The 14,205-nt window shown below is 42.1% G+C and overlaps 3 protein-coding genes across 3 annotated transcripts in view; all 3 read left to right on the forward strand.

Moving 5' to 3' along the window:
* DKC1 (dyskerin pseudouridine synthase 1) overlaps nucleotides 1–14,205 on the forward strand; it is a 185,729-nt gene that overhangs the window by 61,080 nt on the left and 110,444 nt on the right. The window lies entirely within an intron of this gene.
* On the forward strand, nucleotides 6,311–9,559 carry LOC128406974 (protein Shroom3-like). Its single transcript, XM_053374867.1, has 2 exons — nucleotides 6,311–6,626; nucleotides 9,323–9,559. The coding sequence occupies exons 1-2, from the start codon at nucleotides 6,357–6,359 to the stop codon at nucleotides 9,557–9,559; spliced, it is 507 nt and encodes a 168-aa protein (XP_053230842.1). The 5' UTR covers nucleotides 6,311–6,356.
* Nucleotides 12,856–13,373, forward strand: LOC128406452 (DNA-binding protein inhibitor ID-3-A-like). The gene is given in 3 exon segments (XM_053373860.1): nucleotides 12,856–12,888; nucleotides 12,890–12,959; nucleotides 13,040–13,373. Coding segments are annotated over 3 exon segments (387 nt in total). The 3' UTR covers nucleotides 13,324–13,373.

A 14,205-nucleotide genomic window follows, 5' to 3' on the forward strand; every position in this document is an offset into this window, starting at 1 on the left:
TCACAGGAAATTGAAGGTGCCATTCAGAATATGCAACTAGGCAAATCTCCAGGCCCGGATGGACTTACCTCCAAATATTACAAGGTTCTGAAGGACTATTTGATACAACCTTTGTTGGAGGTATGTAACCAGATTATGGATGGGAAGAGGGCACCAGAAACGTGGAAAGAAGCCTTCATCACATTGATACCTAAGTCAGAATCTGAAAAGACTCAGCTTAAAAACTACCGTCCCATCTCACTCCTAAATGTGGATTACAAAATATTTGCAGACATTTTGGCAAATAGACTTAAAAAAGTCTTAAATGAAGTAATTCATAAAGACCAAGCTGGCTTTCTCCCTGGTAGACATTTATATGAGAACACTAGAAACATCATTGACATTTTAGAACTTTTGCAGACTAACAGGAACACAAGGGCGGTGTTAATCTTTATTGATGCGGAGAAAGCATTTGACAACATATCTTGGATGTTTATGAAGAAGAACTTGGAAGGGATGGGAGTGGGACGGGGGTTTGAGAATGGATTACATGCAATCTATTCAGAACAAAAAGCTAAATTAATAGTGAACAATGTGGTGACGGAGGAATTTAAAATTGAAAAAGGGACACGACAAGGGTGCCCTCTATCCCCTCTGTTATTTATTTCAGTCCTGGAGGTGCTATTGAATATGATCAGAGAGGACCGGTTGGTACAAGGGATAGAGGTCGGAGTGAAACAATATAAACTGAAAGCTTTTGCAGATGACCTAGTTTTGACACTGCAGGAGCCAGAATCCAGTACAAAAAGAGTTCTCGAACTTATATCTGAATTTGGTCGGGTGGCGGGATTTAGGTTGAATAAACAAAAAACTAAGGTTCTGACCAAAAATTTAACAATTACAGAAACAGAGGGGTTTCAGAGAGAAACAGAACTGAATGTGGTTAAAAAAGTGAAATACCTTGGGATCTATTTGTCCTCCAAGAATTTGAATTTATTTAAGGATAATTATGAGAAATGTTGGTTGGAAGTTAAAAAGGATTTAGAAATTTGGTCAAGATTGAAACTTTCCTTGTTGGGAAGAATTGCAGCTATAAAAATGAATGTGTTGCCGAAAATGTTATTTTTGTTTCAAACCTTACAGATCGTGGACAGAGTGGATTGCTTTGGAAAATGGCAGAAGGATATATCTAGATTTATCTGGCAGGGCAAAAAGCCCCGAATAAAGTTTAAAATATTAACAGATTCGAAAGAAAGAGGGGGGTTTGCCCTGCCGGACTTGAGGTTGTATTATGAAGCTGCAGCCTTCTGCTGGCTGAAAGATTGGTTTTTGTTGGAAAACACCGATGTCCTAGATCTGGAAGGTTTTAATAATGCTTTTGGATGGCACGCATACCTATGGTACGACAAGGTTAAAGCACATAAATTGTTTAAAAGCCACATTGTCAGAAAAGCAATTTTTGCAGTCTGGATGAAATATAAAGACTTACTAGAGAGTAAAACTCCGAGGTGGCTATCACCAGTGGAGGCCAAGGCCCGAAAAAGACCCAATATGGAGGCCTATTGGCCGAAATATTGGGAATTGACTGAAAAAATTGGAGACAATTGGAAGTTGCAGAGCCAGGACAAACTAAAAAATAAGGTGCGAGATTGGCTACATTATGCTCAAATTCAAGAGGTTTTCAAAATGGACAAAAAAGTTGGTTTCCAGATGGAAAAGTCGAAACTAGAGACAGAATTGTTAGAACCAAAGACAAAGCTGTTATCTAGAATGTATAACTTGCTGCTTATGTGGAATTTACAGGATGAGACAGTTAAATCTGCTATGATTAAATGGGCACAGGATGTTGGACACAACATTATGTTTGAAGACTGGGAAAGGTTATGGAACACCGGAATGAAATTCACGGCCAGTACGGCCTTGAAGGAAAACATTATGAAAATGATATACCGGTGGTACATGACCCCAGTCAAGTTAGCTAAGATACATCACCTGTCTGACAATAAATGTTGGAAGTGTAAGGAAGCAGAGGGGACTTTCTTTCACCTCTGGTGGACATGCCCAAAGGTTAAGGCTTTCTGGGAAATGATTTACAATGAGTTGAAAAAGGTATTTAGGTATACCTTTCCCAAGAAACCAGAGGCCTTCCTGTTGGGCATGGTAGACCAGAAAGTGTTAAAGAAGGACAGAACTTTGTTTATGTATGCTAGTACAGCAGCAAGAATACTCATCGCAAAGAACTGGAAGACACAAGATTTACCCACGCTGGAGGAATGGCAGATGCAGTTGATGGACTACATGGAGATAGCTGAACTGACCGGCAGAATCCGAGATTTGGATGTAGAAACAATTGAGGTGGACTGGAAAAAGTTTAAAGACTACTTGCAAAAGTATTACAAACTGTATGAATCTTAAGACGGTGCATGATTTGGAAATGATACGCTTTAGCAATTATGATTAAGTAAATAGTAAACTAAGTGATAAAAGAGAAAAGGAGATAATATGAAATTGAACATGTTACGTTTATTTTAAAGGTATAAAAATTGTGACATAATACATTGAATATAGATACATAACATGTAAAAGTTACAATAAGGTATGACATAAGGTAACAAATTGCTGACATTGTTAATATAAAGAACGCAGAATCGGAAGGGGTGGGGAAGTCCAAGTTGGGATTTTTGTTAAAAAAAAAAAATGGTTTCTTGTAAACTCCTTATTTGTTTGTAATGTATAAAATTTGGAAAGAAACGTAATAAAAAATATTATAAAAAAAAAATAATTAACAAAAAAGAGGAGGGGATCCTAACAGCCAGAAAGGGTGCTCTGTTTGGAAAGCAGCAAAGAGCTGGCTGCTCCATCCCTTCCTCCTCCTCCATCTTCTTCTTCTGCTGCTGCTAGTGGAGGCCTGGAACAAGGCGGGCTGATTTCTCGGCTTCGTCATGGCTCCCATGGGGCCACATTCACCCCGTCCTCCCTGACCTGCTGGTCCACGTGGCCATTTGCAGAGGGGTGGTTTCCCCAGCCCCTCACCATTCCACCCCCCTTCCTCTATGCTAGGTAAATAGAATTACAGGATTTCCCACAGTTTCTGCTTTCCTCTTCATAGCTGCTGCTCAAGTACTATCTTTCCTTTTCAAATAAAAAATTGCAGGTTTCTCCACAGTTTCTTTACATACATCAGCAATATGTATGCTTCAGCCTTTCCTACACCAAAATGGATTCCGTTCCAAACACACCATCAGGTGGTACAGCCACACAGTTCACACCCTGCCCTTAATGAACTTTTCAATTACTGCACACACTCCAAATTTGCGGAGGATGCACCTGTGTTATTCGCAGCCAGGTATTCCCAAACCCCGCAACACAAGTGTCCCTTCTCCTTTTCTGTACCCCGATTCAATCCCTTGCCAACACCTTACCAAAAGATGCAGCCACACAACTCAGACCGTATATAAACCATGGATGAAATATAAATATCTCCTGGAACCTACAACCCCTTGATGCATTTCACCCATCGAAGCCTTTGCCATTAAGAAGAAAAACATGAAGGGAAATTGGGCAACATATAAAATGTTTTTAGAGGGGGAAATTAATAAATTAAGAGGAAAGGACTTTGACATCCATATATATTTGACAGGCTGGCTCCAATACTTCCAACTGAATGGAAGACAAGGAAAATAGGGTTTGCTGGAGAAATATCAAAACTAAAGGGAACTCTAATCCAGCCTAAAGGAAAATATCTATCTAAAATGTATAATCTGCTCCACAATTCACACTCTGCCATCAAATAAGTTTTGTCTCACTTAAAACGCTCAACCTTTTCTGAGGACGCACACCTCAGAACACATAGAGACAGAGAAAGGTAAAAGAGTCTGCAGTTTGATTCCCCCCAATGGCAGAACATTCAGAGTGCTCCTTGCAGGCATGTCTTAAACTTTAATACCATGGGGCTCCAACCATTTGTGCCATATGACCAAGTAAGGCATCTTTCCACCTGCAGCAGCCCCATTTCCTTTGTAAAAGATGGAAAAAACACAGTTCCATGGCACAACAAGTAATGCCGTGTGAAAGAAACATTTGGGAGGGGAGGACAGAAGCCCTAACAGAATAATCAGGAAAACCAAAACAATAATCAACACTTCTAAATACAGCCTATGGCGCAAAACCATTCAGTGTATAATCTCCTCCACAATTCATATCCTGCCATCAAAGAACTTTTGTCTCACTCAAAGCACTCAACCTTTTCTGAGGATGCACACCTCATAACACAAAGGACAGCGGAAGCTAAAAGGACAGGCCACACAACAAGCCAGTGACTTCTGTCTTGCAAGTAAAATTTTCGGATGACCCAGACCTTTTCTCAAAAGGGGGGGAAGAGGAAGAACCGCTGGAATATTGAGATGAAGAGGAGGAGGAGGAAGAGGAGTATGACAAGATTGGTAACCACAGAATGCTTTCCATTACTGAAGTTACAAGAGATGCATTCTGACAGAATGAAAAGCTTAGTACAAAAAAAAAAAGTTTATAGTGTGGGTGTTCACCTATGTGGGTGCCTTGTTCAATGCTCTGACACTGCTGCAACTGGCTCTGATTTCGCTCTTCACTATTCCCCATCTTAATGAAAAGCACCAGGTTTAAATTGACTATTCTTGTGAACCCAAATCTCAGAAATGCACTGGCAAAAGTCCCAAGTTAAACCCAGGGGTGAAGCACAAACCTCAACCCATCAAGTCAAGTTCTACAGTCAGTGCAAATCTTTGGTACTGCAATTGTACTATTGTTCTTTTTAAAATATAAAACTGCAGGTTTTCCCACAATTTCTGTACGTACATCAGCTACATGTACACTTCTCCCTCTTTCTGTACCAGGATTGTCTTACAAACACGCCATCAGGTGGTACAGCCACACAACTCAAACCCTGCAATTAGAGAACACAAGACACTTCTGAAGTGGCCTGCAAGTATTTCGCTGAACTGCCAGTGCCCACTTTTGGAACAACTGCCACCTCTGGGAAGTGTGCAATTCCAGAAAGGCCATCAACTCAGTGTGATCCAGCAGCAGCTCCTATGCAGCCGTCTGCTTTCACTTGGATCAGAGACAAGACAACATACAAGAAAAAGGTGTTTGCAACTGAGAACATTGGCTGGAACATGGTGGGTGGGTGTGGCTGTCTGTCTTCCCAGGCTCCTTATGCTCCCCATTTACTCCTCCTTGCCCTACAACTCTCATCATAACAGGTTTCCAAACAAATAAACAACTTTTAACCAAGACGAAGGAACCAGAATGATTGGCAACTCAAACTAGAGCAAAATCCTCAGTTTTTTTAAACCACATCTCAAGCCAGCCTATGGGACCAAACAATTAATTTGGCTCAGGCTGCAGGTAGCTGTGTGGGACATACGACAGATGTAGATGAACACATCTAGGTCACATTGAGAAACTTGACCACACAGTGCCAAGGAAATGGGACTGGCCAGTGAGGCAAAGATGGAGGAGAAATTGGAATGTTAATACCCCCCCTCCAAATCTGGGGCAAACTGGTGGAGACGATAGTGGTGGGGAAGCTATGTAGAAAATCTTATTTTTTATAAACCCCTGATTTTTCCCCAGCATAACTAATTTTTATTTGGCTTTGGCTTTCTGTAAATTTAATTACCTCAAAGTGTATTTCTACATATATAGCTGGAGACCAAAAAACTGGAAAGAAAATACAGTCTTGAAGAGACTAGTAAATTAATTGTGATGCCTATATTGGATTTCTATTTATTTTGTTGAGTCAGAATACTACAATCAAGTGTTAGCATATAACTGAAGACAGGAGTGCCTGGCGTGCTCTGGTCCATAGGGTCACGAAGAGTCGGACACGACTAAACAACTAAACAACAACAAGCATACAACTGAGGATGCTTCTAGATTCCATGTTCTGTTTTTTGTGAAGCTCATTGTGTTTAACACAATGTGAGCAATCAGGTAAAAACTGTTAACCTTATTGCTTTTTTCTGGTGCTGTCAGAGTGTATGCTTTTGCACATTTGAAGTGCAGTCTGAAAGCAAATTATTTATATAATAAATTACCCCCCCCCCTGTCCAAATCTGGGGCAAACTGGTGGAGACGATAGCGGTGGGGAAGCTACAAGAATTATTGGAAAACACAGATAATTAAATGCATTCCCCTCTGGGTTGAATCCTGGCCACGGGGGCTCAATCCCCCCAATATTGAGGGGGCCAACATCCCCCGTTGGGTTGCTGTTATGGGGATGCAAATGACAGCCACCATCAGCTGCAAGAGACACACGCCATAGGTAGCAGAGCGGGACATGCGACAGTGGGGATGTGGATAACCAAGAACGGAGCTCTCTGAATGAGAAGCGGAAGATGCTGGCTGGCCAGCATGAAGACGCCTGCGAGCTGAAGGAGAACCTGGACCGGCGAGAGCACGTGGTCTTGGACATCCTATGCAATTACCTCTCGGGGGATCAGCTCCGAGACTACCAGCATTTCGTGAAGATGAAATCTGGGCTGCTCATAGAACAGCGCGAGCTGGACGACAAGATCAAGCTAGGGCAGGAACAGCTCAAGTGCCTTCTGGAGAGCCTCCCCACGGACTTCCTGCTTAGCAGCAGAAAGGCAGCAGAACCTATCCAAGTTTTATTACGGCAAAAGCCAGTGACACTAAACACCACAAGATCAAACAAAAAGAAATCAACAACAACATCAGAAAAGAAAAAAGGGGGGGAAGGATTACACAAGGGAACTTCGCAGTGTGCCATTCAACAGAGGAGATTTACGCATCCTGATTACTAAAGTGCAAAATTTGGCCACCTCATATGATATTGAGCTTGAGGAATCTTCCAGAAGGTATTTTCATAGAATTTCGGGGGAGGATTCCAAATAATGTTGTAGGGGTATAAATTTTGATAAAAGCGGCAAAATAAGTTGAACTCGCTCTTCACTATAAAATTCGCAAAATAGAAGGATGTGTGTGACAGATTCTACCTTATTAGACATACAGGGGCAGAGACGCGCATGCATTGGTACCCGCGTGAATTTGCCGTATAGCACTGCTGAGGGCATTGTCTCAAAGCGGGCTCTAGAGAAAGCCCATCTATAAGCTTCGTTAGTGATGTTAGTTAAGTAAGGGGCAGCTGCAAAATTAGGCCAAGCTTTTAAACATCTATACGTCTCCGGGAGTAGGTCGTCTTCTTGTTGTAGTTCGACATTGTAAAGTCTCTGAGTGATAATTGCTTTTGCCTTGTTCAGAGTTCCAATAAAAAGGTTTTCAGGGTTTAGGCCAATTTGTTTGATCTTATTAGTTATTTGCATAAGCCAAGGAGGATAGGGAACTGCAGCCAGGAAGCAAGGTAACAGTCCCTTAGGATTGTAATGGATTTTCAGCCAGAGGGATATTGCTTGCTCCCAGACTTTTAATTCCACTCTGGGCAGTCCTGCCTCTTGCCTTAAGACTGCATTAGGTGTACACTTTGGGGTAGCAAATAATGATCTTAAGAATTTTGATTGTACTGTTTCAAGGGTCTTAAGGTTGGCAGAGGGGCTAATTTGAGAGCCATACAGGAGTTGGGCTAAAGATTTTGCCTGAACCTCCATCAGCCACCGGGACCAGCTGACCTCCCGCACCAGCATCTTCGCTCTGACCCTTCCAGACGCGGCTGCATCAAACCTTTTCTTCTCAAAATTATTTAATCAGAAACCTCTTTTAACTTTTTTTTTAAAAAAAAGAATTGAGGGAGGATTTAATTATTATTTTTTAATTAATATTGGGGTGGGGGGAAATAAACAGTACGGAAAGATTTATTTTTCTTCTTCGTCTTCTCCTGGAGATCACGATTTAAATCTGTTTGGAATACATTGGATTCTTGTGGCCAAGCAAGATGCAGAAGAGACTGGCAGCAGGTTCTACGAGGGAGGTCAGTAGCTAATTATAAATAAACTCAAGCTGTCCCTGCTGAAGGAGTCTTGCCCCCCTCCCCCCTCTGAGCACCTGACAGTCGTTAAAATAATGAAGAATATACAATAATGAAGCCTTCATTAAAATATTAATGAGAGACCTGCTGTCTTGAACAATATCCATATTTATATTTTTTAAAGCTACAAGATAGAATAATTCTGTAAAGATTTTGTACATACGGTAACCAGTTATCGATTCTACTTCAACATGTACGTAGGGGGAAATGGTTAAATATTTTTTTTTGGTACTTCACATGGGAAAAGAAAAGAGGAACAGCCTCGCCCCCACCCACCCCCCCAAAACCCCATAGTCACACACCATATCTAAATAAAGGACTAGCCGGAAAAGCTACAGGGCAGGATCCAAGGATGCTTGCATGCAGAAAGATGTACTTGGTGAATGTCAACCCAGACGTTGGATGTGGGTGCAGTTTGGCATCTTGTATTCCCTGGGCAAGGATCCCCAGTCAGAGTGCTATGGCTCTGTCCTTTTTCTCCCTCTCCCCTGCATGGTGGGAACCAGTGCAGGTCCGTGAGCAGGGTCCCCCCCGTGTACCATCGAGGCGGTCACTGGATTGCAGCTTTTTATCTCTCTCAGTGCCCAGTGAATGTTGCCAGTAAGTGACATTTCCACGAAAGCGTTGCACAGTAAAATCCCGTCTTCCAGATCTGCAGTGCGAAGCAGCCGTTGGAACAAGCACTTGTGTGAACCAAACAACTCAGGAGTCAACGTGAAACTGAAGCAAAGAGATACTTCCTCCTTGAGACTCTCTCTTGGGCTCTGTGATATTATTATTATTTTTTAAAAAAAGAAAAACAGTAACAAGAGAAAGCATGGAACTGCATGCAGCCTGCAAACTTATTTGAATGACTTCTTGAGGTGGTTCATTGAATGTCCTTATTTATAGATTGCTTTAAACAGAAACGGAGAAAATAAATCTAATGAAAATTAATAAATTAAGAACTTTGAAATCCTTATATATTTGGCACACTAGCTCCAATACTTCCAACTGAATGAAAGACAAGAAAAATAGGGTTTCTTGGAGAAATATCAAAATGACTGGGAAAGGCTGTGGAGGGAAGACATAAGATTCACTGCATGTTATAAGGGGGCGGTGAAGAAGGAGGAAAAAGAAGGAAGCGCTGTCCTGTTCTCAGATTGGGGACAGCCTCCCACCTCCTTCCCAACCTGTGGAAGGACCAGACTCAAATTCCTCACCTCTTGACCCCTCAGCAAATGTCCAAGCTACAACCCCAGGGTGAAGAGCAAACCTCAACCCCACAAGTCATGTGCCCTTAACTAAGTTTTACAGTCAGAGGTTGCTATCTAAAGAAGTATCTCCCATTTCTTGGAAGGCCACTTCAACTTCATCTAGCGCTCAGTCGCTTTCTTCACTGTCTTCCCAGTGCTCCTGGGCAAGCTCCTGACATCCCTGAGGTCCATAGACTATGCTGCCAACCACAGAGCAGACTATTTCCGCAAGCTGAACACGGAGAGGCAAGTCCACTACTCTGCCATCCGGTCCAAGTCATCATGGGGTGACTTGGTTTCATCAAGGGACTATAATATTACATGTTTAGAAAGTGCAAAAAGAAAGTGTTTGCAACTGTGATTGTAGTATTCATCTTTTTAAAATATAAACATTGCAAGTTTTGGCACGCTTTCTGTATGCACAGCAGCTATATTTATAAATAAATCATCATCAACATCAACATCTTTATACCCCACCCATTGGGCTGGCTTTCCCAAGGGACTCTGGGGGGCTTACAGCATATCTAAAAACATCCAGCATTAAAAATCTCCTGATACACAGGGACTTCCGGGTTAGCGCCATCGGCTAATGGCCGATTCCCTCCGAGCTCCGGAGGGAATCGGCTCCGTAGGAGTTGGGTCTTGCCGCCGCGGCGACGCGGGGACCCTCAGAAATCACAGGCAGTGAAGCCTGTGAACCTGGTGACTCGGCGGGCACCATTAGCGCCCCCGACCCGCGAAGGAGCCTTTTTAAAGGCTACGGAACGGGGGACGGGGTGAGTGGCGCGGTGCTGAGAGTCGATTGCTTCTCCTGCGGAGTGAAGCCGTGCTGCCATGGCCGGAGAGCGCTGACTTTTTCTTGTGATTTGGACCTCAAAACAACAACCCGTGAGTAGTACGGAATTTGGATTTGTAAAGAAAATCCTTTTTGAATTAGGCACGATCGGGGAAGGCGTAAAGAGGAAGCCCGTCTCCCCGTCCTGTAAACAACCTAAAACAAGGACCTGCTAACTAAGGTCATGAGAATTCTTTCTCTTTTACTGGGCAAAAGACACTAATTTCACGGTTTGGCACTACAAGTAATTGTACTGGAGGATAAGAGCTAATTTTGAGCTGGGGTACCACCCCCCCTCAGACCTGGGAGTGATCCGCGAGAAAGCCTGTTGGAAAGGTACTGAAGAATTTGACAGCTGTCAAACTAGCTGTCAAGACGGAAAAAGGCAACTTTGTTTCTACTGCTTCTGCTGGCTATATCTGTGACAATTTGATTATACTTTGTTGAAAATAAGGAAGAACTGATACAAACTAATTTGATTTTTGGATTTGAACTGGAAGGAACACTAAGTAACCAAAATCCCTCTAGAGGGGGCTTTGGGACATTACAAGAATGGCTGAAGGAAGGGAAATTCAAGGTAAGTTGGACAGAGTTTTTGTTCTCTTGGGAAAGCTACAAGGCCAAGTTGATGTTTTGACTACAAATGTTGCAACTCTGGACTTCACAGTAAACAAATTCATTGAATTTGATAAGGATTTGACCCAGGAAGCCTATGCAGCTGGCCAAGAAGAGAAACTTGAGAGATTTGAGAGTGAGGGGAAAGAGGTATATGTTGTTCCTGAGGAAAAGGAAGGAGGAGCTGCAATGTTGTCAAAGATAAAGGAAGGCCAGAGGCCTGACATGATGGCTACAAAGGAAAATAAGAACTTGATGAAGAAAACCTGGTTTGAATCGGAAACTGAAAAATGGAGGGATCTCCTTATGTGGAGATCTGAAGACCTAAGGATTACAAATTTGATTAAGGTGGAAGGTGGAGCTTTGGGGACATTTGGACTTGAAAGGATTAAGAAACAAGATTCAGGCTCCACTTTTAAGTATGGAGGTCTGGCTGGAAGAAACATGGACCCTATTGGACTAGAGCTTCTCCGAGATTTGGTGCTTAATACCAAGGACTATCAAAAAAACCGGCAGAGAGGAATTGAGAGAGAATTAAGAGCCTCGGACGTGAGGTCTCCAGACTAAGACTGATGGACATTTGTTGGGGATTGAAACCGGGAAAGGGGGGGTGGAGTTTGGGAATCCAAAGGGTGTATAATCTAACTTGTTCTGTTTTTATTTTGTTTGGATATTTGTATGAAAATTGGGGAAATCGTGGAAGGGAATTTAGGCCGACTTTAGAAAAAGGTTTAAAGAATAAGCAATGATGTATAAATATGAAGTATATAAGGCAAAATTGGGTTTTTTTTTAAAAAAAGAACTAAATATAAAAAGGTTTAAAAATAGGGATAAGAACTTGTTGAACCAACAATCTGACCTGGAATACAAGAGGGAGAGGTGTGGGGAAGTCAGGGAAATATGTTATAGAAAATAAGGATTGTGAACCGTATGTGTTTTTAAACTTTTTTTTTTTGTTTTTTCTCTTTTTTGATTTTTTACGGTGGAAAATCTTAATAAATATCATTTTTTTAAAAAAATCTCCTGATACACGGCTCAGGAGATTGAGAGACAGAAGGAATAGAAGGCAGGAAGGGTAACCATGTCAGACCACTAACTCCTCGAAATACAAATGTCTTCCGGATAGATTGCCCATAAACTCCACCCTTGGTCCAACACGGTTACCTCTTTCATGCTTTGCTAATCTATTCCTCCTTCCCTCTCTGAGGAAAAAAACCTATACCTTTTTGCCATACAAATGTTTAACTTTAGCATATAAAATACACACTAATATAAGCAACATTAAAATACCAAAAACCAGTATAATCATAGGGTGCCAAGCCAATTTTAAAATGTTGGTCAGGATAGGGCTCTATCCTGAAAAGATGTCCCACCAATGGTGTGTGGTTCAATCCTGAATATCCTGAGTGACTCTTCTTAGCTTGGCTTGTTTTACTACGGCAATATACTTTGCATAACTTTGCATTACGACACATTCCAAGTTTTTCCGCAATCTTCATGTACTTTCTCATTCCTTTTCTCCAAGCAGACTGAATCCCTTGCAAACACCCCATCGGATACCTGCAGCCACACAAATCAAACCCTGCCAGCACTGAACTTTTCAGTTACTTCAACCACTCCACATTTGCTGAGGGTGCATTTGCATTCCTCTCAGCCAGGAATGCCTCCATCAGGAGGTACAATGAAACCATTTGCAGCCACTGGAATCAGCCAGTAAGTGATCCACAAGAGCCAGACTCTGGACTTGAAGAAATACAAGCACATTTATCTTCATTTGTCATTCTGGCCAAAATTATGCCAATAACCGTAAACTAAATTTGGCATCAATTGTGTATTTATTTGGGGAGGTCTTGGGGGTCTTAACACGCAAGGCACCAAAGTCAGCCATGGAAATCTTGCAACACTTCATAGATTCCATAGGTGCTCTCCAGTTGTACAGAAGATAGAAGAAGAGAGAGAGAAAAGACCTTGACTGGGGAAAGGATCAGAAAATATTTGCTACTGCAAAGGTAGCATTTCTGTTTTTAAAATATATCCATTGGGCTTTTCTGGAAAGAGAAGCATTTTTCTGTGTGCACACAATAGAGAATCAACCAGGCTGCCAAGCAAGGGGCAGTATCTCGAGGTTGGTTGCTTGCTTCTCCCGCCTTAAGGAAGGAAATCTTGCCCTTCTGCAAATCCCTGCTGGTTTCTCCTCCTTCATGGCCATGAAAGGAATCAGCCCCGTCAGATCAGTCAGGATAAGCTAGGAAGCAAGCTGTGTGCTGCCTCTCTGATCAGAGCCTCACCATCACCCAGGGAACAAACAACAGAACAAAGCCCCTCGGCCAGTGACTCCTGCTGCACAGGCCTTCAATAAAATGTGATGAGTCTTGCCAAAACAAAAAAACCAGAGCCCGGCTCAGGAGGAGCCCAAGAACCTCCTTTACGACATGAATGACTGCTACTCCAAGCTGCGCGAGCTGGTGCAGAGGATCCCGCAAGGCACCAAAGTCAGCCAAATGGAAATCTTGCAGCACGTCATCGACTATATCTTTGACCTGCAGATCGTGCTAGAGGAACAGGCGAAGAAGGGGCAAGATCCACCTGCAGCTCAGACTTCCCTACTCTCTTTAAAAGCTGCAGAGCGGGCATCCGAACTTTGCTCAAAAGAGGAGAGGAATCTCTGCCACTAACCTCTTAAAACAGACTGCAAGTGTGGGATCCTGGCACTTGGTTCTCTCCAGTGAGAGAGGTGATAGAAGAAGAGAGAAAATAAAGACCTGAACAGGGGAAAGGATCAGATGTTTAACCCCGTGTATCCAGTAATGGAGAGAACTCCACCATTCTCTTCCAGATAAACTGTAGAACATGGGTCTGGGCAGGCAGTTTCAGATGCCTTGACTGGTCTTCCAGAAACAACTTTCTGCCCTCAGTCTGTTATTCTCTTCCAAGAATACAAACAAAATTTGCAGGCCGGGGAGGGGGGGCAGTGAAAGCAAGCCCACTTTTTAATAACTATGGTATTGTTGCATTAAACAAGAAGAAACTTTGCACAAGAAGAAATTTTGTGGGGTTTGTGTGTGAGACTGGGCGGATTATTATTATTATTATTATTATTATTATTATTATTATTATTATTAAAGCCCTGAACACTCAGATTCTTCATGCTAGTTTACTGGTCAGCAGATTTCTTACTGAAATCGCACACTTCCAACATTGAATCAGCTTGTGACAAATGTGGACTAGTCTGTCATTTGCTCAGAAAAAAGGGCAACAACAACTAAAAACAACTTTGCATATATGCAGCTTGTATGTATATTTTAGATTATAGTTTTTTAACATATTTTTGGGGGGGTGAAGGGGACTTTCAAGAACATGAAAACTGAGGTGTCTTAGGGCTGTTTTGCCTCATGGTTTTTGTTGCTCAACTCTAATAGAGAGAACACATGTATCTTATTTGGTAGGAAGGTTGATTTCTTCATCCATGAATTGTACTTCCTTTGGTGTGTGTTTTTTTAAAAAAAACTTTTCATAAAGGCTTTTTGCATAATAAATCTTAAGCTGGTGTTTCTTTA

This window comes from Podarcis raffonei, chromosome Z (genome assembly GCF_027172205.1).
Source record: "Podarcis raffonei isolate rPodRaf1 chromosome Z, rPodRaf1.pri, whole genome shotgun sequence".
Classification (NCBI taxonomy): Eukaryota; Metazoa; Chordata; class Lepidosauria; order Squamata; family Lacertidae; genus Podarcis; species Podarcis raffonei.

Bases quoted from the DNA above. Each gene is read 5' to 3' on its own strand.
- LOC128406974 (XM_053374867.1), top strand. From the start codon at position 6,357: ATGCTGGCTGGCCAGCATGAAGACGCCTGCGAGCTGAAGGAGAACCTG. The intron at 6,627-9,322 runs GTTTTATTACGG...AACTTCATCTAG, and splicing joins AGGCAGCAGAACCTATCCAA to CGCTCAGTCGCTTTCTTCAC.